The 24,343-nt window shown below is 43.3% G+C and overlaps 1 protein-coding gene across 3 annotated transcripts in view; it reads right to left on the reverse strand.

Annotated features, from left to right (window-relative positions):
- Positions 1-11,128: 11,128 nt before the first annotated feature.
- TMEM19 (transmembrane protein 19) overlaps positions 11,129-24,343 on the reverse strand; it is a 36,704-nt gene continuing 23,489 nt past the window's right edge. For all 3 annotated transcript variants that reach the window (XM_077468520.1, XM_077468521.1, XM_077468522.1), the window contains exons 5-8: positions 18,645-18,782; positions 13,461-13,715; positions 11,941-12,150; positions 11,129-11,807 (exon numbers count right to left, since the gene is read on the reverse strand). In XM_077468520.1, coding sequence (XP_077324646.1) covers positions 11,644-11,807; positions 11,941-12,150; positions 13,461-13,715; positions 18,645-18,782 — 767 coding nt within the window. In that variant the 3' untranslated portion in view covers positions 11,129-11,643. The remainder of the gene's footprint in view (positions 11,808-11,940; positions 12,151-13,460; positions 13,716-18,644; positions 18,783-24,343) is intronic.

The following is a 24,343-nucleotide window of genomic DNA, read 5'->3' on the forward strand; positions in this document are numbered from 1 at the left end:
CCCTTCCCCCTCCCTCTTCCTGTTCATTGATATGTAAATAAATCAGTTAGATGGGTTTTTATAGATCAGCAGAGATGGAAGTTCTTTGCAGGATGTGATATATGAACAGGAAGTTGGTGGGAGAGTCTTGGGGTCTTGTCTCTTGGACAAAGGGACTTGTGTTTGGAAGGATGATGGAAATCACTTTGGTTTTTAAATGTAATTCCAGTTGTTTTGCAAAGTTTTATACTGTAATGCAGTTTTGGGTAGAGAGTAAACGGGAGGCATCTACATTATTGTTGTAACATCTAGGTACAGAGAGAAGCCACATTGTTCTGTAGAGAAAGTGGGCATAAGTGTGCTGTGCAGTTTAGTGTGGCGATGCAGTGTGCGGTTGTACAGCATATACACTTGTGTATGCATACACTGTGAGGGGTAGAGACATAATTCGTGGGGGTGATCTGTGGTCGTTGACTAATCATTTGGCATAGTTCATAGTTGGTTGTTATTATGGGTATGGCAGTGAAAAGAGTGGTACTCTGTAAATCTGTTCCAAAAGTATTGGGAAAACAAGCCATAGAGTTAAATAATGCCTCGGTTGCGGGGTTTCTAGTTGGGGGAATGGACCAGATAGTAGGTGTACTCTGTCAATCCACCATAGAAGAAGGCACAATCTCCTAAATGGGTGCAAGGGTTTCCCTGGACGCAGGGGTAAGACGATAAGCCGATTCAAATTGCCATGGGCAATGGGCAGTCCATGTAAGGGAAGGAATGCGAGGCAGTACATGAAGTATAGTTTTGGGGCAAAGGCCATTAAACCCCTTAAGGAATGACATAGGTGGTCCAAGGATACTACTTGGGGTAGTATAGTATGAGTGGGTTGATGGATGTGAAGTACACGTTTGTGTGGTTAAAATTCTCCTGCCTGTTTTTCAACTTTTTGTGGCTGGTCCATGCAAGGCTTGGAGCTGCTCTTGTGTTTTTACCATTGTATTTTTTTTCTATTGTCAAAAAAGTGAAGGCAGAATTCGGTCTGTTTTTTTTTTTTTTTTTTCTCATGTCTTATGCCCCATACACACTATCAGATTTTCTGCTGATTTTTTCCTTCAGGTTTACCAAAACAATGTAGTGCAAGGGCCTGCCTGATTGCATACACATTGAAACTCCTAAGGTTTGACCTCATATGGTTTTGGTAAATCTGAAGGAAAAACTCAGCAGAAAATCTGATAGTGTGTATGGGGCTTTAGTCTTCTCATTTTTTGTATGTAGTAACATGAACATGTTAGAACCCACCGCTGCAGCCCTCCTACATGTCGCAGCTGTTGTATTTTTTGTAGGAACGTGAAGCTAAGAGTTACAGAGGGTTTCGTTGTTGTCAGTTTTGAGGAATGCCAGTGACAATGTACATGAAAGTTGTATTGTTTGCCATTCTTTGCAGATTAAAAATGAAGAATAGAGTAATAACTTTTGTTTATAAGCATCTTTTTCAGGTCCAGGGAGTTTCTGAAAGTGTATGTACATAGAAAGCAAGTGTATGTAGATAGTTGTACACATGCATAAATACACATGCCTAAGAGAAGGTAAAAGTATAAAGTATAAAACAATATCATTGTTTTTTTTTTTTTCTGCGCCATTCAAAACCCTGCGTCTCTTCCTCCAGTTTGTAATGAGGAAGAAAATGGGGAGATAATGGTGAGAATGACCGTTTTCAAACGAATAACACTATACTTTCTAATTCTAACCAAGTTTGTGACCTAGTAGGATGACATGTTCCACGACTGTCTTTCTTTGATGGAATTTGAACCAGTAACCAGAAGTCTGGTGAAGGAGGCTCCCATCCCAGATGCTAAAACCCTTTTTGTCAATGGTTCCAGGTATTACACTCCAGATGGTAACCCACGCACAGGTTATTCAGTGACCACAGTCATTGAGTTCCCATATGTCTGGGTTATCGCCATATAAGGTTTGTTTGGAGGTCAACCAAAGACATGGTTGTACTTTCCTTAGCAGCTGTCGCCTACATTCTCAGCTGATAGGGTAGGTGCAGTTACTGTAAAGTGAACTTCAAAAGGTCCACCACAAGGTTCATGAGTCCCTCCTGGAAGCTGACACATTAACCGGTTTATATTCTTTCCAACCAGGTGACTGGGTTATTGTAAAGAAGCTTGATGGACGAGACATCTGGATCCACGCCAGCCACTGCAAGCTGCTCCGCTACACCAAAGGATGAGGAGTATCTTTGTTTATTTATATTTTTAGCTTGACGTATTCTCCAACTAGCTAAGAAAGCAAACAGGACCAATTGCTGGGTCTACTCTGAATCTCCACCGAGCTTTAGTACCCCAGCGATGACAGCGGCACATGCTATATATGATGTTCATATTGGTGTGAGGTGTTTTGACAAACTAGTAGAAACTCCAAGCAGGCACTTGTCAAATGAACTTAACAATACATTTCTAGAGGGTAAAATTAGTTAATTTAAAAAAAAATAGCTCTGGTTCTTTCCAGTTTCGGTATCGGGACAACTAGGTAACCCACAAATGTGCTTCAACTTTTAGTTCTGAACATTGCAGGGTGGTCTTCTTCTGGAGCGGGGGATGGTGATGGGGAGGGAGGCAGCCAGGAGGAGGCATTCATTACCGAAGCCACAGCAGCGGGTGGTTGTGGAGTGCTGCTAGCGGGACTCAGAAGGGAAGGGAAAAGGCATTGTGCTGTGTTCTGGTGATGCCGGGGCTGCTGCAGGTACCTCCTACACTGGGGCTGGGACTGGTCTGGAGCCTATGTGGTGTCGTTGGAGTCAAGTTGCTGCAGCCAGGAGGGTTGGCAGGATTTGCATTGGACTTTCTGGGATCAGTAGTCCACCAAGTATCAGTTAGCACAACTATTTTTTTCATCTAAATTGGTTGCTACAACTAAGGGGACTGCAGTCCCCTGCCTGTAAATGGCTACTAGTAAAATGGTGGAACTTATTCAGAGTGAGGCCTAACCATGTGCTAACAGTGACAGCAATCTAGAATTGTACAGCAGAGAAAAGCAAGTGATCTTAAGTAGTGTGCTGGAGGAGATGTGCAGTATGGGAGACTGTCAATTTAGATTCAACCATTTTTATTTCAACCAAGCAAGATTCATCATTTGGGCTTCCCATATCCCTTTCCCCATCCAAGTTTAATCGCCTAAATAAAAATAAAACAAAAACAAATTAAAAACTGTTCATTGACTGGCAAAGCGTGCCTGAAATAAATGTCTGGCCAAGCAGGGTGACATGTGGAACTACTACATGCAGCGACCCCACTGGAGTGCCTCTACAGCAATAAAATCATAAGCAAAAAAAACACATAAAAAGTAAAAAAAAAAATAGTGCCTGTAAAGTGCCTCTCAAGCCACCCCAGTGTGAAAACCTGAGTGTTTTCACACTGGGGCGGTGCGCTTACAGGACGTGAAAAAAAAATCTTTGGGGCAGTGTGCACCGCTCCCAAAATGCCCTGCCCATTGAAATGAATGGGCAGCGCTGCTGAAGCTCCTGCAAAACACTTCGGCAGTGCCACAACACAGCCGACTTTAACCCTTTCTTTGCCCCGCTAGTGGCCGAAAAGCACCGTTATAACAGCGGTAAACCCTGTATTTTCCAAATATGCTTCAGAAATCTCGCTCCACTGAGTCTGGCTGTATCCATTTTAACTATGGGCAGCTGAAGCTGCTGCCTGTTCATTTCCTGGATTTACACAGACACACAGAGGCACGCCTCCAGCTCTGCAGCTCTCATTGGCCCTCTGACTCATCCCTCTTCCCTTCCTGGCAAACTTTCACGAGAGTGAGAGAGAGCTGTCCATGATGTCATAAGCCTAGGCTTTTTACCAGACAAGAAATAGGAAGTGAGTTGTATAAGGTATTTACTGGTAGAATAATACATTTTTACTATCCAAAGTTCAAACAATAAGGGCAGAAGATTTAATAGATGGAAAGTTGAAAAAAAATGACTGAAGTTCTGCTTTAAGTGGTTAAACTGCTCTCATCTACAGACCAAAGTCCATTTCTTTGGTCTAAAGAGCCAAGAGATACATTGTATCTCTTCTCTATCTCTCTGTGCTGAGTAATGTCTTTTTTACTTACACCTCTGGCTCTGCACTGTTTACATAGAATAAGGGAAATGTCAGTTCAGATGGAGAGGGGGGTTGATTCCAGATCTTTTTTTAACAATTAAAATTGCAGCTCTAGCATGCCTGTGTACGTGGGGGGGGGGGGGGGGGGCTCAAATGTATTTATTTTTACTTATGATTTTATTGCAATCACATAGGGTACCAATAGTCTCCTATGTCATAGCAGATACGTGATCGGTCCTCTTTGGGGTGGGGTGCAGTGTGTCCAAGGACAGGAGAGGTGAGGAGCAGTATACACACTTGCCGAAGCTGACTGTCAATGTCTGCTTTTAAATGTAATTGCCGTTTTTTTCTATACTTCATAGCGCCAGGAAGGAGCTGTCATTCGGTCCCACTACTAAATTAAACAAAGGGGCTGGGTCACCCAGTGATATCAACCCGTGACCCCACCCCTTTGTTTAATTTAGTGGCAGGGCTGAATGACAGCTCCTTCATGGCGCTATCAAGTATAGAAGAAAAAGCCAACAATAAAGCCTCATACACACGATCCGATTGTTGGCAGGGGATTGTGCGATGAGACAGTTTGCTTAAAATCTGACTGTTAGAACGCTCCTTCAGACAATTGTTGTACAACTTTCGGTCGACAAATGTTGGATGGCAGGCTAGTAAATTTTCGGCAGACAACGGTCTATTGTCAGATTTTCATATCGTCTGTACACAAGTGCGTCACACAAAAGTCCAAAGTACAAAACATTAGCAGAAGGTGCCCAAAGGGTGGTGCTCAAGAGATGAAATTCCACGTAGTACGGCACTACATTTGTGTTTGTTGGCTGACAATTGTGTGCTGTTAGTATGCAAGAAAAGCTCCTGGCACATGCCCTTCAGACAAAAGTCTGACACTCTGTTGGCCAACAATCCGATCGTGTGTACGATGCTTTAGGTTGACAATGACAGTCAGCGTCCGCAAGTGAGAAGCCCTCCTGTACAGACTGCTCCCTCACTATATGTACATCTCTTCTCTTGTTCTGTCTCTCTCTGCCACAACCCCCCCCCCCCCCCCCACCACAGTGACTGGTTTCCCCTAACAACCAACGCAAGAATGGATGAAAAACTGACCATTTGTCAGTTTACATCAGTTTTCCGTTCAATCTGTTTTGTTTTTTTGACAGATGAAAAATAGGGCTTTCAACCGTTCAAAAAAACAGATGTTGACAGGAGCAGGTGTAAATTGATGAAAATAGATGATCATCCTTTGCCATCCGTTTTAAAATAGACATGCATTGATGTCCGTTTTTCACCCCTCAATGGAAAAATGGAAAAGGGACGAACGGTCCGTATGTGTGAAAGTTCCCTTATGCCGTGTACACACGATCAAACAATCGGGTGGAAAAGTCAAGCAAACTCAAGTCCGCCGGACAATCCCCCCGTGTGTAGCCTCCGGCAGACTTTTTTGACCCGAAAGTACGGCGGACTTAGAAAGTAGTTTTGCACTCCAATCTTCCCGCCGGACTTGCATTTCGGCGGACAATCCGGTCGTGCGTATGCCAGTCGGCCGTACTTTTGAAATGAACGAACTTTTCCCGCCCGGAGAAAAGTCTGCTCATTTTGAGCAGGTTTCCAGGTAGGCGGGCCCGCGAAGGAGACGCCGCTGACCCCGCCACCTGGTATGAACTTAAAGGGGAACCCCAACGCCGAAAAAAAAATCGGCATGGGGGTCTCCCCCAGGTCCACATCAGACCCTTGTCTGAGCACGCTACCCGGCCAGCCAGGAAAGGGGGGGACGAGCGAGCGCCTCCCCCCCCTCCTGAGCCGTACCAGGCCGCATGCCCTCAACATGGGGGTGCCTTGGGGAAGGCGGCCCCCCCACCCCAAAGCACCTTGTCTCCATGTTGATGAGGACAAGGGCCTCTTCCCGACAACCCTGGCCGTTGGTTGTCGGGGTCTGCGGGCGGGGGGCTTATCGGAATCCGGGATCCCCCTTATACCGGCCCCCAACCCTATGTGAATGAGTATGGTGTACAATGTACCCCTACCCCTTCACCTGTGAAAAAAAAGTACAAAAAAAACACAACACAGGGTAAAAATAGTTTATTGCATAGCTCCGGGGGTCTTCTCGTCGGACTCCTCTGCTATCTTCTTCTAGCTCTTTTACTAGCGGAGGAGCCCGGCTTGTTCCCCTCTTCAGTTCTTCTGCCGGGCCACCGCGCCTTCTTATAGCTCTTTTACAGGAGGTGGCCCGGTCTTCTGTCGCCGCCGCCTTCTGTTCTTCTCTTCAGATGTTGCTTCGTCGCATTCTCCACTCACAATGGCTCCGACGCGACGCGCGGCGACTTATATAGGGACATCACCGGATGATGTCCCCGCCCATTATGGTGTCACAGTCCCAGAGGATGCTGGGACTGTGACATCATAATAGGCGGGGACATCATCCGGTGATGTCCCTATACAAGTCGCCGCGCGTCGCGTCGGAGCCATTGTGAGCGGAGGGAGCGACGAGTCAACATCTAAAAGAGAAGAACAGAAGGCGGCGACGACAGCGGCGTCAGAAGACCGGGCCACCGCTGTAAAAGAGCTATAAGAAGGCGCGGTGGCCCGGCAGAAGAACCAAAGAGGGGGACAAGATCCCCGAAGTCGGAAGAAGAGGGCGGCAGCGAGGAAGAAAGCGGGGCTCCTCCGCTAGTAAAAGAGCTAGAAGAAGATAGCGGAGGAGTCCGGCGAGAAGACCCCCGAAGACGGAAGACCCCCGGAGCTGTGCAATAAACTATTTTAACCCTTGTGTGTTGTGTTTTTTTGTACTTTATTTTACAGGTGAATGGGTAGGGGTACATTGTACCCCATACTCATTCACATAGGGTGGGGGGCCGGTATCCGGGGGCCCCCCTTATTAAAGGAGCTCCCGGATTCCGATAAGCCCCCCCGCCCGCAGACCCCGAAACCAACACCCACGCGTGTGTGGTCGAGTCCATTCATTTCAAAAGTATGGCGGATAGTACGGTGGACTTAGTATGCCGTATCAGTCAGCTGAAAAAGTGCCGTGTGTGGGATAGTAGCCCGTTCGGAAAGTCTGACGGACAGTCCGCCGGATAGTCAGCTACGTGTGTACGCGGCATTAGGCTGACAGCTGTGGTTCCTTTCACTGACCCTTAAATCACTACAGAATTAGCACCTGCTGCCATTTTCTGCACCCAGTTCTTATGCTTTTGTGCATAACTGAGTCTCTTAGCCTTGTTTCCTTATCCTACAAAAACATAGCAACCGGGGTTCAGAAAAATGGCAGCATGTGCCCTGGAATGAGTTAAAATGTGAAATGGTTGGCTGTATCAGGAGGGAGTTTGTTTGCCGAAGGGCTGGAGAGCGGTACAATGAGCGTCTGCAGGCAACAGTGAAGAATGGTGGATGTTTATTGCAAGTTTGGGGCTGCATTTCTGCAAATGGAGTTGGAGAGTTGGTTAGGATCAATGGTATCCTCAATGCTGCGAAATACTGGCAGATACTTATCTATCAGAACATACCATCAGAGAGACGTGTGATTGGCCCCACATTTATTCTGCAGCAGGATAATTACCCCAAACATACAGCCAATGTCATTAATAACTATCTTCAGAGTAAAGAAGAACAAGGAGTCCTGGAATTGATGGTGTGGCCCCTATAGAGCCCTGACCTCAACGCCCCCTGAACCGATGCGTGTGCCCGGCGAACGCGATCTCCCACGATCGATCGAAGCACACCAAGAACCGGGATCTGTGTATGTAAACACAGTTTCCGGTTCTCTGAAGGAAGAACAGACAGGTCGTTCATACAGAGTATGAACAGCAATCTGTCATCTCCCCTGCACAGTCCCTTCCCCCTTCAGTTAGAACACACACTAGGGAACACATTATGCCCTTGATTACCCCTTAGTGGTTAACCCCTTCACTGCCAGTGACATTTTTACAGTAATCAATGCATTTTCATAGCACTGATCGCTGTAAAAATGCCAATGGTCCCAAAAATGTGTCAAAATTGTCTGTGCCCACCTTAATGACGCAGTCTTGATAAAAGATTGCCCCCATTACTAGTAAAAAATAAAACATTTATAGTATAAATTACATAAAACTATGCCCTAATTTGTAGACGCTATTGCGATTTTTATTAACAATAATATGTAGATGAACACATTATATCGGCCTAAACTGAGGAAAAAAAATGGTTTTATATATTTTTGGGAGATATTTGTTATAGCAAAAAGTAAAAAATAGTGTTTTTTCAAAATTTTCGCTCTTTTTTTTGTTTATAGAGCAAAAAAATTTTGAAAAAAAAAAAAAAAAAAACATTATTTTTTACTTTTTGTTATAATAAATATCCCCCAAAAATATATAAAAAAAATTTTTCCCTCAGTTTAGGCCGATACGTATTCTTCTACATATTTTTGGTAAAAAAAAAAATAAAAAAATCGCAATAAGCGATTATTGATTGGTTTGCGCAAAAGTTATAGCGTTTACAAATTAATATATATATTTTTTTACTAGTAATGGCGGCTATCAGCGATTTTTATTGTGACTGCGACATTATGGCGGACACATCGGACATTTTTGGGACCATTGTCATTTATACAGCAATCACTGCTATAAAGACAAAGAACATAACTCAAAATGAAATGCCCATCAGAACAGCGCACAAGCAACAGAGAACATGAATGACATCAGCCAGGAGTCCGTGTATTGTGGGATGGTCTTATTGTATAACTTAGTGGTATAACTCTATATAGACTATAGCTATAGAGGAGAGGTAGAATAGTACTTTCCCCTTAATGCAGATCTGGTTGATAGAGAGTGTATCAAAAGTTATTAAACCATTCAGAACATCTGCTCTACCTTGCCAGACACCACCGGCCACATCATTTTTGACTCCAAGATCCATAAGGCACATCCAGTTATCTGGTTGATGAATACAACCATCTCTAACCCTTGATGTTCTGGATGTTTTAATAACTTTGGCACACACTCTCTATCAACCGGACCTGCATTAAGGGGAAAGTACTATTCTATCTCTCCTCTATATCTATGGTCTATATAGAGTTATACAACAAGACCATCCCACAATATACGGACCCCTGGCTGATGTTATTCACATTCTCAGTTGCTGGTGCGCTGTTCTGACGGACATAACTCAAAAATGAAAAGAAAGCTATGTTCTTTGTCTTTATGGTTGGAGCATCAATATTTGGGGTATAAGCTACAGATCTGGAACCCACAAGCCCCCTGTCCCTGAAGATCTGCATTTTGTTTTTCAAAACGCGTTGGACGTTCTGTCTGTCTGCCAAAGCTCTGGGCTTTTCCTTGCAGCTGGTTTCCATTTCTGTTCCCAATATTTGTGTTTGTTACGTATAGCCCCATGTTCATGTTGCTATAAATGATCATGTGTAATAAATTTAGAATTTTACCATCAAACTGTTTGTGGCCCGGTTTAAAGTCCCAATCTGAGGAATTCATGTTTTGACTCTGCTTCCACAGGGATCCCATAGGTATGGAAATATGCATACTAACATTGGTCAAAGCTGGTCTAATAGAAATATGCTTTAAGATTTCTTGTCTGAAATTCAGATTTAAACATATGCAATCAATAAAAGCCCAAGGCCAGGCACAGACAAATCCAAACTCAGCCGGTTCAGCAGAAACTGGCTGAGTTTCGATATATCTATGAGCAGGCTGGTTGTACTAAAGATGATCTATCGATCGAATTCAGTACAACCAGACAGTTTTTGGTTTTGTTTTTTCTTGCGATCACTGCCGGTGGCTATAGGTGCTAGCAGTGATCGTTGTATTCTGACAGCTAGGAAACATGTAGTGGGAGGGATTCCATCATCAAACAAGCAAATTATATAATGTATGTATGATCACCGAACATTAATAAACAGAGGAAGGAGGAGGTGTGAATATAGAGATCAGATTTAATAAACAATGGGAAGCAGCAGATTCAAGTTGGTGGGTTATAATTTGATTGGGATAATTTTTTAAGCCTTTCACTTTTCCCTCCTGTTTCCTCTCATCTCCATCTTCTTTTTGTAGTAAACCTTCCTCTCTTTTTCCTGCACATTAAATCCCTCATCACTGTCCTATCACTGTTATGTGACCTGTACGCCAACCCCTTCACCTCCTCCCTGTGTATGATCTGTACATTAGTGATGCACTCCATCTTCTGCGCCATTACCAAGCTCCATGTTTTATCCACCTCAATAACAGAATGTTTACTTTGCAAAAAGGGGCAATTTTGGAGGTGATTCTAATGGCCTGGCATTTTGTATATGTTTTATGACATAAAGTAAAGCCTGGTACACACTGAGTTTTTTTCCGTTTAACCCAGCGGGTCGAATGAAAAAAAAACAAACAAAAAAAAAAAAAACTGTTAGCTTCTGCCACACACACACGCACGCACACACGCCGAATGTTGGCTGGTTTCTATTGAACTGGCTGATGTCTCCCAGCATTCGGCCTGTGTGTATGGGACTTAAGGGTGATTTTTGGCCTTTTTGCTATATATATAGTAAAAAAACCAAAAAAACAAAAATGGCAAAAAAGTGTTTACTAACTGCTTCACAACTACCCACCACCACATTTACTGTGGCAGGATGGCTGCTCTGTGCAAGATCACATACCTAGTACGTGATTTGACACTTCCGGGTCTGGGGCGCACATGCTCTGCTGGCAACCTGCTCCTGCTGTGATCGCACACAGCGGGCGCCCAGCAGCAGGTACTTAATGCCCGCTGGCACCCGCCGATTGTTTATACCGCTATTCTGACAGTAGGAAAGTCATTGATCCTGTGTTTCTGCTAAGAAGGAACATAGCTCTATGCCTTCCCTTAGTAGAAGCACCTACCACACAGTGAGTAAGCACCTGCTAGGAACACATTTAACCCTTGGCTCGCCCTTGCTGTTAACTTTTTTCCTGCCAGTGTCATTAGTACAGTGACAGTGCATATTTTTTAGCACTGATCACTGCTAAACTAGTACTCAAGTGGTTGATGAAGCTTATATAAACGAATCCCTTCTAGATAAATAGTTGTTCAGGAAATGACAGATTTACAACTTTATTTAATGTAAGAACATAAAGGCTCTTCCTCCAGTACCTTAAAATTATTTTAAAGGTTTAACAAAAGAAATAATGCAAATCACACACACACTACCACTAAAGAATAACATTAAAATTAATCTGATAAATTTGGTTCTTGTTACAGTATTCAGATTTTTTTTATCAATTCCCAAAGTCTGAAATAGTGTTCCATTATGGTTCCAGTGCAACACCAAATATGAAATGTTTAATATTGTTATCTGCAATAGTGCATAAAACAGAGTGCTATAACACAATGGAATGCATGTGAAAACTGTGGGCTGTACTTATTATAATTAGTGAACAAAATCAATGTCCTATTGTCCTTTGCTATGTTCTAAAAGTAATTAAGTTAAAAAGGAGGAAAAAAAAATAATTCTGGCAAATAGCCACAAAAGTACAAAACAATGAGACGCCTAGCAAGTCTCTGTCCATTTTCCAAAGTCCATTCAGTGCTTCGATAGCACTTAATAAATCGGTCATGTCCTTGGCCAAAAACTCCAAGCAACTCCAGGCAGTAGCAGCGCTATGAGGATTGAAGAAAACAGGTTCACCGTATTATTGTCCAGTATGGGCTTCCCAGAAATAAATTTTGCCTCACTGGTTGGATGATTAACAATCTTCCCTGTGCTTTCATCGTACCCTGTAATGACAACAATTAGCTGTGCTCCAACATTCTTATGTTACAAAAATCAGTTATTGAAAAAGTAGAAACACCAAATAATGCATAGCAGGGTTTCAGAAAAAAAAATATAAAAAGATATAGAAAAACTCACCCGAGTACTGCATTATTGCTCCGAGGTAAGAGTCTAGCACGGATCCAAGCAAACCAGCCATAGCTCCGTACACAATTATAGGCCACTGAGGGGCTGAAATTTCTAAATCACTGACAATCAAAAGCTGAGTAACAAAGTAAGCTAAGCCAACAAAGAAGCCTCCTAAAAAACTTGCTGTGAGACCTATGAACGTAACACCTCCATTTGTACCTAAACAGAAACACAAATAACAGGATTGATTTAAACACAACTCGTTCAACACAACTCATTTCCGTGCAGTCAATAAACCCAATTTCTTGCTGATCTCTACCATATGCTGGTCTAATCCCTATCCTGTGAACACACCAGGTCCTCCTATCGGCATGCAGTGCAACACGTACGAGCATTGCTTGCAAGAGCGGGACAGTAGTTTACAGGTATCTTCTCAATCTACAAGTAGTATTTTACATAAGCTCATTATATTATGCCCCCCCCCCCGAAGACTACAGTCAGCACTCTCAGCCATTGCCTAAGTGGAGCGGATTGGTAGACCTTTTTCGGTCAAGCCTTTTTGACAGAAGCCGGCCCGACTCCAGTGCACACAGGCTGAATATTGCCTGATTTGTATTGAATAGGCTGATGCCTGTGTGTACAAGGCTTAACTAATTAAAAAACATGAGAGGGAGGAGAGTAGTTACAGAGAAAGGTCTAAAGCACTTGCCTACTTTTGGATTGCACTTACCAAGCCCAAACTTCAGGCTCACAGCCAATCATGCTTCTCACCTACATGTATTTTGCAGTTTTTTTTTCCTTTTGTACATGCCTTCAGGCAGGTCACATGATACACGGGGGTTGATTTACTAAAGCTGAAGAGTGCAAAAAAAAAAAATTATATGTGTGTGTGTGTGTGTGTGTGTGCACACACACACACACACACACACACACACACACACACGAAAAAAAAAAGATTTTAAAAATAACAAACATTATACTTACCTGCTTTGTGCTGTGGTTTTGCACAGGACAGCCCAGATCCTCCTCTTCTCAGATCCCTCTTTGGAGCACGTTTAGGAGATATACATTTTTTACTTACAGGTAAGCTATATTTATAGGCTTACCTGTAGGTAAAAAAGAATAATCACCAAGCAGGCTTTACTACAGCTTTAAGGATGCAGACAGTGTCATGACATCAGTGCAACTCTCTGCGTCATTACATTGCGAGTTCAGAGTGCCAAGGGGCTGGCCCTCAGGGGAAGGGCCAACATACCCAGTTCTTACAGAATGTCCTCAGTCTTCTGGATTGAATGAAGCCGGTTGCCATTCCAACCATAATCGATTGAGGAACTGGTGGAAAGGAATTACTGTGGCGACAGTTCTGGAGATTGGATATTATAGCTAGAGTTGGGTTTTAAAACTGCAACTAATCTGAATGAATGACAAACATTAGCAAACGAAGAATTACTAATTAAAATTATAACAAATATGTCATATATTTTGATTTCAGACTCCAATAGTATATTGCATGAAACATTTCTTCTTACCCACTGGAACCTTTTCCCATGAGGTTATCAATCTAGGAGGACTTTTGCTAAGAACCGGAGCGATCTCGGAAGCCCATGTGTCTCCAGCTGAGCAGGCAAGAGATCCCAGAAGTGACAGACACATCCATGAAGCTGTGTACTCCTTGGAAAAGTCAATTGGAATCTCACCAGGACCATTTTCCACCATGTAAAGCAGAGCTAACTCTGCTGGGACACCACCATTACAGAATACCTGCATCCAATTTCGTTGCCCTCCTAAAACAGAAAATTAACAAAAAATTCAAAAACAATTAACTTGAAATGGAAGTAAACTCTCCTATCGTTTTCAGCCAAGAAAGCTGCCATCTTGGCGTCTGTTCTTTCTTCAACTGCCATAATACTGCACATGTAAATCAGTTATGACATAAGTTATTGGATGGGTTGAAATTTTTGCTGAGAGCACATCCAATGTGACAGTTAAAACAGGTATTTGAAACAAAATCGATGTCTTCACTTTCACTTAAGGCTAGGTTAACACTGCTGCGATGTCCATGATCGGATGTGATTCGCATCGCACTGCAAATCACATGCGATCTCTGTGCGATGCGATTTCAGCCATACAGATAGTATCGCTGAATTCGCATCGCATCCGGCCCAAATTCATACAGGACCCTTTTTTTGGTCCGCACCAGAATCGGATCGCATTCGCACCCATGCAATCCGATTCATGTCCAAACTGCCACTTCGCAGTGCGAAATGAGAGCTGAAATGGGGGCGTCGTTAACATTGTATGACACTCCCCAGCGGTTCGCATATGTCACTGTGAACTGTCATGCGAGTCGGGTGTAATGCAGGATCCCGTAGTGGAATCGCAGGGTTCCCGCATCGCACAAGTGTGAACCCATCTTAAAGCAGAGTTCCACCCAAAAGTGGACCCTCCGCTTATCTGCTTCCTCCCACCCTCTGGTGCCACATTTAGCACTTTGCGGGGGGAGGGGGAAAGGGGTACTTGTTTTTGACAGGTACTCATCCCCACTTACAGGAGACCTAGCTGCTGCAAGGTCCCCCAAAAGTTCTACCACCTCCTCCTTCCCCCCGCTGCTGGGCATTCACAAAGCACAGCGCCTCGTGCATGTGCAGTGGGGAACTGGGTGTGAAGCTGCAAGGCTTCACTGTGTTTCCCTTACAGGAAATGGCTGCAGCGGCAGCAGCACCCAAGAGCCGATGGAAACATCGGTTAGGATGCCGACATCGCTGGGTTCCAGGACAGGTAAGTGTCCCGATATTAAAAGTCAGCAGCTACAAATACTTATACAAATACTGTGTGTAATTTAATCTCAGTATAAATACAGCTCTTCTGTGCAGCCCTCAGGGGTTTGTTAGAAAACCTTAGTGAACAAACAGCAACATGAAGGCCAAGGAACAAACCAGAGAGGTCAGGGATAAAGTTGTGGGAGAAGCTGAACTGTTTGCCGACCAGCCGCCATCATTATATTGCAGCAGGTTGGCACGTTCCCGCGAGCTGTCATAGCTGTGCGTAGGCCCTTTAAGCAGGGATAGCAGGTGAGTGTCTGTTGCACTGTGAGGGAACCGAAGCGCATGACGGGTGGTCGCAATCGCGGGCGCACGAGAGCCAGAACAGGGACGTGTGTTTATGTAAAACACACAAATCCCTGTTCTGAGAGGAGACAAGATTGTGTGTTTCTACTAGCTAGGAACAACCATCTGTCATCTCCTCTAGTCAGTTCCATCCCCCTACAGTTAGAACACACACGAGGGAACACAATTAACTCCTTGATCACCCCTAGTGTTAACCCCTTCCCTGCCAGTGACATTTATACAGTAATCAGTGCATATTTATAGCACTGATTGCTGTAGAAAAGTCAATGGTCCCAAAAATGTTACAAAAGTGTCCGCTCTGTCTGCCATGCGTGAGTTCTACTAATCAGGATTCTGCTGACTCAACTTTAGCCCAGTGGGAAACATTCAAGGCATATTTGAGGGGACATATTATTACAGAAATTACTAAGGTTAAGCGAAATTCATCTGGGCTGAGGGAGGCGTTGGAGAAACAGGAACATGCATTGGAGATACAGTATGTGCAGGATCCTACTGACTCGTCCAGGGAGACATGGCAGTCTGCTCAGCCTGCGTACGAGTGACTGCTCTCCTCCGCGGCAGAGAAAAAGAGGTTCTTTTCCAAGCTGGCATTCTTTGAGGAGGGCGAGAACATGGGTCGCCTTCTGGCTAGGATTGATAATTCTCAGCAACATTCTCCTGCAAACTAGTGCACTCCCTGGATCAAATTCTGCAGGAATTAGCGAGTTTCTATGCAAACCGGTATCTTCCTAAGTACACCCCAGAAGACTTAGCAGAGTATTTGAATGGCATCAACTTCCAACAACTCACAGGTGACCAAAGGAGAGCCTTAGATGCTCCACTTATTTTAGAGGAGCGGCAAACGGCAGTCACTGAGTTCCCCAACTGTATGTAAGGCCCCTGGCGGGTTTTTTTGAAGCTAAGGAGCAACAGGTACTACCTCCCTTCTATGTCCAAAGCCAACATCGTGTTCATTTTAAAACCTGGTAATGATCCAGAGGATCCAGGTTCATATAGACCCAGATCATTGTTACAGAGTGACATTAAACTCTTAGCCAAGCTTTTGGCACTTAGATTAAATGGGGTTATTACATCTACTTTGCACTCAGATCAAGCTGGATTTATGCCCAATAAACCCATTGCGGTTAACCTAAGGAGACTTTTTCTAAATATGCAATCCCCGGCTGTTAATGTAGGACAGACGGCTCAGCTTTCACCAGATGCCATGAAGGACTTTGACAGCATTGAGTGGCTGTATGGGGGGGGGGGTTCGCCAAAAGTTTGGTTTTGGGGGAAACATATTTCCTGGGTCCGCTTACTATATTGTCACCCACAGGCAGCTATTCGGGCATCAGGTTGTATGTCACATACTTTTGACCTGGGAAGGAGAGCAAGACAAGGGTGTCCAATGTCACCCTTGCTCTTTACACTGGCCGTTGAACCTCTGGCAATACAAATCAAAGATCACCCGGGTATTACCGGTTTCCGTTATGGGGACAGACAGGAAAAAGAGATGCTCCTCGTGAATGATACAATGATTCTGCATGGAGATGTTGAAGGCTCCCTTAAGAAAACTACGTCCACCATAAACAGACTTTGCTAACTATTCACTGCACATCACGCTGAACACACCATCCCCCCATGAAACATGGTGGCGGCAGCATCATGTTGTGGGGATGCTATACTTCAGCAGGGACGGGGAAGCTGGTTGGAGCCAAATACAGGGAAGAAAACCTATTACAGTCTGTAAAAGACTTGAGACTGGGGCGGAGGTTCACCTTCCAGCGGGACAACGACCCTAAACACACAGCCAGTGCTACAATGGAATGGTTTAGACCAAAGCATATTCATGTGTTAAAATTGCCCAGTCAGAGTCCAGACTTAAAGCCAATTGAGAATCTGTGGCAAGACTTGAAAATTTCTGATGCTCTCCATCCAATCCGACAGCAGCGTGTACTATTTTGTAAAGAAGAATGGGCAAAAATTTCACTCTCTAGATGTGCAAAGTTGGTAGAGACATAACCCCCCAAAAATTGCAGTTGTAGTTGCAGTGAAAGGTGGTTCTACAAAGTATTGACTCAGGGGGGCTGAATACAAATGCATGCCACACTTTTCACATATTCATTTGTAAAAAAATAGTGAAAAGATTTTTCTTCCACTTTACAATTATGTTCCACTTTGTGTTGGTCTATCACATAAAATCCCAGTAAAAAAAACAATTTATGTTTTTGTTTTTAACATGACAAAATGTGGAAAATGTCAAGAGGTATGAATACTTTTTCAAGGCAATGTATGTCTTCAATTTCCTATTGTGAATACAATTTGGGTTTATAAGATTTGCAAATCACTGCATTCTGTTTTTATGTAGATTTTACACAGAGTTCCAATTCTTTTGGAATTGGGATTATATGTACAGTATCTCACAAAAGTGAGTACACCCCTCAAATTTTTGTAAATATTTTATTATACATCTTTTCATGTGACAACACTAAAGAAATTATACTTTGCTACAATGTAGTGAGTGTACAGCTCGTATAACAGTGTAAATTTGCTGTCCCCTCAAAATAACTCCGAAATAATAACTGTGGGCTCCTTGAGGGTGGGGACTGATGTGAGTGTGCAATGTACAGGGATAGGGACAATTGTACACACTCACTCAGGTTGGACTGGTGTCTTTATTCAACCTTACTATGTAACTCAACACACAGCCATTAATGTCTAAACCGCTGGCAACAAAAGTGAGTACACCCCTAAGTGAAAATATCCAAATTGGGTACAATTAGCCATTTTCTCTCCCCTGGGTTATGTAAAGCGTTTATGCTACAATGTCTACAGTGTGAAAGGGGAGCAGATGTGGTAAATTTGGTGTTATCGCTCATTCCCTCATACTGGTCACTGGAAGTTCAACATGGCACTTCATGGTAAAGAACTCTGGGGATCTGAAAAATAGAATTGTTGCTCTACATAAAGATGGCCTAGGCTATAAGAAGATGGCCAAGACCCTGAAACTGAGCTGCAGCATGGTGGTCAAGACCATACAGCGGTTTAAAAGGACACGTTACACTCAGAACAGGCCTCGCCATGGTCGACCAAAGAAGCTGAGTGCACGTGTTCAGCGTCATATCCAGAGGTTGTCTTTGGGAAATAGACATATGAGTGCTGCCAGCATTGCTGCAGAGGTTGAATGGTGGGGGTATGCCTGTCAGTGCTCAGACCATACACTGCACACTGCATCATGGAGGAGTGGAAGAGGAATCCAGTGGTAACCTGTGAACCTCTGGTGAACTCCATGCCCAAGAGGATTAAGGCAGTGCTGGAAAATAATGGCGGCCACACAAAATATTGACACTTTTGGACATTTTCACTTAGGGGTGTACTTACTTTTGTTGCCAGAGGTTTAGACATTAATGGCTGTGTGTTGAGTTATTTTGAGGGGACAGCAAATTTAAACTGTTATACAAGCTGTACACTCACTACTTTATATTGTAGCAAGGTGTAATTTCTTCAGTGTTGTCACAAATATATAATAAAATATTTGCAAAAATGTGAGGTTGTACTCACTTTTGTGAGATACTGTATTTAGTGCAATCAGTATTTAGCCTTTACCTTCCTTGTATTCGGGATCATATCGCTTCTTCATTTCTCCTCTCCATTTAGTAAGTTTAGAGGAAGTAAAAAAAAATGTAAGAAGAGCTGAGAAAAAGCTGAAGTTTGCGATAGTGAGGAGAAAACCAACCAACAGCCCTGCAAGATACAGAAATATTGTTTTATAAATAACGCTTTTTGTAACTGGACAACTGTCGATCCTCTCATATTTGTAAAATTGGATATTAAACACAACTCAAACATAAAATAAGAAAACTGTAGCAGACATACACGAATTATTTAATGTGGGGCAAATATGAAAATGTGGCATATGTTATTTAGCTGGAGCAGTTAGTCAGATCTTTTTTTACCTTTTAGTTGTGAATAGGCTTCGATATGGTTTTATATTCACAGTGCACATATAGCTCTAGTATATGTAAAGCCTATTTTTTGTTTTGTTTTAATTAAGAGTAGGGTTAAACCCCTACTGAGTTATTAATTTCTGCTTGTATCCAGCTGAATAGATTTCTTATGATTTCCGTGACAGCAGGACGGCGATCTTCTTCCCACTCCTGCTGTCACTATTTAAAAAACAAAACAAAAAAAAACACAAACACACCACATCACAGCTCCTCTCACATGGCTGTGTTATTCATGAATCCACAGTTTTCTCCATTACAACTGAGAGCTTGTAGTTTTCAATGAGTTGTGCTGGCGAGTGCTCTCATAGACCAACGATCTTCCTGCCGTCAGGTAATTGTTTGTCCGAGGTACGGGCAGACAGCTATGCTGAGAGTCTGCAGGAGCTGGACACTGCGCCTGTGATCTTCTGATCACAGGTGTAATGCTCTGCAGGCTCCTTAGCAAAAAGCAACAAATGCACCTTTTTTTTACCTGCAAAAAAAAAAAAGTGCATTTATTTTTTTAAATATGAATCTATCCTTTAAAACTGCAGTTTACAGTAACAATGGTCACCACAAAAAATAGAAAGGTGAATATCTCCAGCAGGGACACAGACAGAAATAACCCTTTCCTACTCTATCCACAACTTTAAAATAGTAGCCTTTACATACACTTTGAGACAGATTTACGTTACACCTCCCGATAATCACAGATCATATGGAGTTTCAAACACAGAGACATAATTGTCTGTAGTAAATAATGGAATTTATTGTTTTAAAGGGCAGTATGCCTGTAAGGAGGCTGTCATTGTTGACCTTCATTTTTGTAACATCATTAACATCACAGCAATCCAAAGCAACCCTCAGCCCCCCATCTCATTACTATCATTATAGAAATTTTAGTTTACACTGCTAAGCTTTGCTCGGAGCTGGGCAGTGTTGTCCAAGCTTCCACTCCAGCCTATTATGGCCGAAGAACACCTTTAAAATTAAAAAATGGGGCTATGTTGTGGGAAAAGTAACCATAAAAACGACCAATATATAAAACGAGCTGTAATAAACATTTTCAGATTCCTTGCAGTTGTGTGCGTTTTCAGTGCATAATTTTTCTGGGAAACATAATTCTGAATTTCAGGACTTTGTGTCTCCGCCAAGTGTTTCCTATAAATTTCACATGACAAACAACTGACTGCATCATGAAAACAAATAAGGGCAGTTAAGATAAAATTGCATCAATATAATTTGTGAGGAAATTAATTAGACTTGGTCGTTTATAGAAAAACAGGATCGTCACGGAATAACCTAAGACGACACATATTGTAAGCGAGAGGGCCTTCTTGAAGCTAGTAGCTAATTTAAGCTTCTCTTTTTCCATTTTCAACTCAGAGTCGGACACTTTATTAGCTACACACTGATAGTATCGGGGTTGGACCCCCTTTTGCTTTCAGAACTACCTTAATTCTACATGGTCAGCAATAATACTCAGATAGAATGTGGTGTTTAAACGATGATCAATTGGTACTAAGGGGCCCAAAGTGTACCAAGAAAATATCCTCCACACCATTACACCACCAGCCTGAACTGTTGATAGAAGGCAGGATGGATCCATGCTTTCATGTTGATTACTCCAAATTCTGACCCTACCATTTGAATGTCGCAGCTGAAAATTCGAGACTCATCAGACCAGGCAACGTTTTTCCAATCTTCTCTTGTCCAATTTTGGGGAGCCTGTGCAGATTGTAGCCCTAGTTTACTGTTTATAGATGACAGGAGCGGCACCCGGTGTGGTCTTCTGCTGTTGTAGCCCATCTGCTTCAAGGTTCCATGTGATGTGTGTTCAGAGATGGCATTCTGCATACCTTGGTTGTAATGAGCGGTTATTTAAGTTACTGTTGCCTATCATTTCAAATCAGTCTGCCCATTCTCCTCTAACATCAACCAGGCATTTTTTTCCACACAACTGCTGTTTATTTTCTCTATTTCGGACCATTCTTTGTAAACCCTAGAGGCAGTTATGCGTGAAAATCCCAGTATATCAGCAGTTTTTTTAAATACTCAACCTTGACATATTCTGTCACTTAAATACCCTTTCTTCCCCATTCTGATGCTCGGTTTGAACTCCAGCAAGTCGTCCTTAACACATCTAGATGCCTAGATGCATTGAGTTGCTGCATTTAATTGGCTGATTAGCAATTTGAATTACCAAGCAACTTTACAGGTGTACCTAATAAAGTGACCGGTGAGTGTAAATCCATGCAGTTGGGTGTGCAGCCTCTTTCAGAAGCCCCAGTACAGGCACATACATACAGCCACATTCAACTCAGAATTGCAACAAAAAGGAACATAGAAATATATGCCTTCCATCATGCACCCTACTTCTATTTTGGCCATATCGAGGTAGAGCTGTCATGGCTCACCTTTAGGCCCCTTTCACACGAACATGAAAAATGGACAGGTGGAACCGATCAAAACTTCCATTCTCCGCTATGGATTGGTGGGTGTAAATGGACATGTGTTCATTCACACCCGCCTACATCCTATCAAAACAGACAGCAGATTGTATCGGATGTCAATTGGGTATAAACGAACAGGCAGGCCATTTACATCCGGCCGCCCATAGAGTGGAGCAGGCTGTGTCCATGTCCTCTCTGCATAAGTGGAGCAGACATGAATGTGTGATTTGCCTGCTCAGCAGATTCCCTGCTGAGAAAGTGTATCGCAGGCAGAATCAACCCTGTGTGAAAAGGACCCTTAGATTGTGCACACACCAGTTTGTTTAGAAGAGTGTGACTGTAGGCAGTGTGTGCAGAAGAAAAGTGCAGAGGGTATAATGGCAGCGAGTATGTCCAAGAGAGGAGTGCAGATTGTAAAAGGCCAGGCAGTAAAAGCAAGAGAGGGAGTGCAAGAGGGTATTATGGCAGGTAGTGATTGCAGGAGAAGGGTGTTGGGGGTATAAATGATGGTCAGTATGTAAAGGAGAGAAGTGCAAAAGAGAGTGGCCAGTATGTGCAAGGGAGGATTGGTCAGGGTATAACAGCAGACTATGAATAGAAGGGAGGATTAAGGGAGGGTATAAACTGCTGGTGGTGACCAGGAATTTACAGTGACCAGGAGTATTACAGGCGAGCATTGTAGCGTTTGGTGGACAGTAGTGGTTGGAAACACAGCCTTCATAGGAAGATAGTACATGTGCCTGTATTCGTAGCCACTTGTTTTTTTATACCAAAGTGTAAATTTGTCTAAACCCATTTTACAGGATCCCTTGGAAATAAAAATAAGTAACAAAAAACCTGCTCAGATAGACCTCAACACTACAGATTTTGAAAAAATAACTTTCTGTGTAAATTCAGCATTGTCTGCAATATGAGTCTACAACGGTGCATGTGGCTGGTAGCAGAATGACAAAATGGGTGAATTGACTGTAACCGATATAAGATTTATTGAAATGGAAAATAAAAATTTCCAACGTTTTCAAGAACAATGAGTCAAAACACAAACACCACTTCACACACACACACAAAATACGGTTTCTGATCGTACATCAGGGGACACAGAGCCATAGTAGTTATTATGTGAGTTATAGGCCACTTTCAGGTGATGGACACTGGCACACTCTAAGACAGGAAGTCCACTCCCTACATAACCCCTCCCACTACTGGGAGTACATCAGTTTTTTCGCCAGTGTCTAAGGTGTTGGTCACGAGTAAAGATGTGCTGTGCTCCACTGGAGCAATCCTTGCTGGGGCTAGCTATGCAGTCGGATGCAAAGTATCTTTTAGGCCGAATTGAATGGTACCCGGGCCTCGTGTCCGAAGAAACAAAGTTTAACCTGTAACACTTCTCTTTTTAGAGAGCTGGACCCGGGGATCCAGTACTTTGGTATTTTAGAGCCATAAAGTTTTACTGGCGGGGTACTATTACAGGGCCAGGAGTGTGGGTTCCCCGAGGGTCCCCGGTTCCTGAAAGTTTGTTAACAGAACCCACCATGAAGGGTGACAATTGGGTCTGTTGGTTTTTACCACAGAAAACCCAGCGGCGGGAAAGGTAAGTGGAGTTTTCTAAGAAATTTTTAAATATTTCTTATGAAATGTCTCCTTTAAAAAGTAAAATGTTGTCATGCCCAAGTGTCACCACTGGGGGCTGTATGGAGCACGTACCTTCTCATGCTTTGCTCAGAGATCACGCTGTGTCACAGAAGCAGTAGGCTTTTTTCCTTCAGGGGGATTTTGCTTTACCAGACACCCCCCCCCCCCCCCCCACCTGGGCTCAATTCTCCCCCTCTCCACAAGGCTGAACATTAGGAGAGAGCTAAATAATGACCAGCGATGCAGTTTTTCTTTCACCGCCCCTAGCACGGCAGTGGCTTTCAGATCTCCTCCTCGCCATCCCTCCCACACAAGCCGATCCCAATCAGAGGCCCGTGCAGGAAAACGTTTCCTTTTGAAAAGAGAAAGGAGGGGGCAGGGCTTAGCGCAGCATTGGCGTTCTCCAACGCCGATGCGGGGGTGTGTTGTAAAAACTCAATTTGTGCTGGCTGCAAGTTGTCGGAGGGACACAAGAGCTGAGACGGGCATGAAAGAGGTTTGGTGACACAGGCATTTTCCTATTTGACACATTTGCATCAGGCTGAGCATTAAAAGCAGCGGCAGTGGCTGAACTATTGCTCAAGCAGTGGATGCGATTTCTTCTGATAGTACCTCTGCCTTTGTGCATCGGGCTAAGGTCAGAAGGGGGGTTGAAACACCCCCCAAAAAGGGCTAAAAGGGTCTCTCTCAAGCTCTGGAAAGCCTACTTATCTTTACAATGGCATCCTCTCCTGAGAGGGGGTAGCTGGTCAGAATGAGCATTGGGGCCATGAAATGTTTGCAGCTGTTTTCAACACTATTGCCCCCGTTTATTTTCCTCAGCCATGATAGCATTGGGAAAAAAATAAAAATTTAGCGGCTTTAATCGCATCCCAGTGTGGGACAAAATGCGACAGGTTCTCTTCCATTAACCAGGACCCTCAAACTGAGGAACTAGGGGCAGGAGAAGATGAATTCCCTCAAGGGACCATGGTGAGGCTAATGACTCCTTTTGCAGATGGATCAGCTTTCAATCTGTAAGACTGATGGTGCAATTTCTTGCTGAATGGTCTGCTTCGAATTTATGTACCCTTAACTGAGTGTCTGGGTTCGCTAAAGCCTCCTCAAGCTGTGCATACCTTTCCTGTCCATTCATTGCTGGAAAAGCTTTTTTGTATCTTAGTGGATCACCCAGATAAACATTTTTTGCCCTCTTAAAAAGTTTTTTCACACTTTATCCTATGGTACAGAAAAT

The sequence above is a fragment of the Lithobates pipiens genome, unplaced genomic scaffold (genome assembly GCF_037356315.1).
Source record: "Lithobates pipiens isolate NorthernLeopardFrog02 unplaced genomic scaffold, aLitPip1_a1.2 Scaffold_8, whole genome shotgun sequence".
Classification (NCBI taxonomy): Eukaryota; Metazoa; Chordata; class Amphibia; order Anura; family Ranidae; genus Lithobates; species Lithobates pipiens.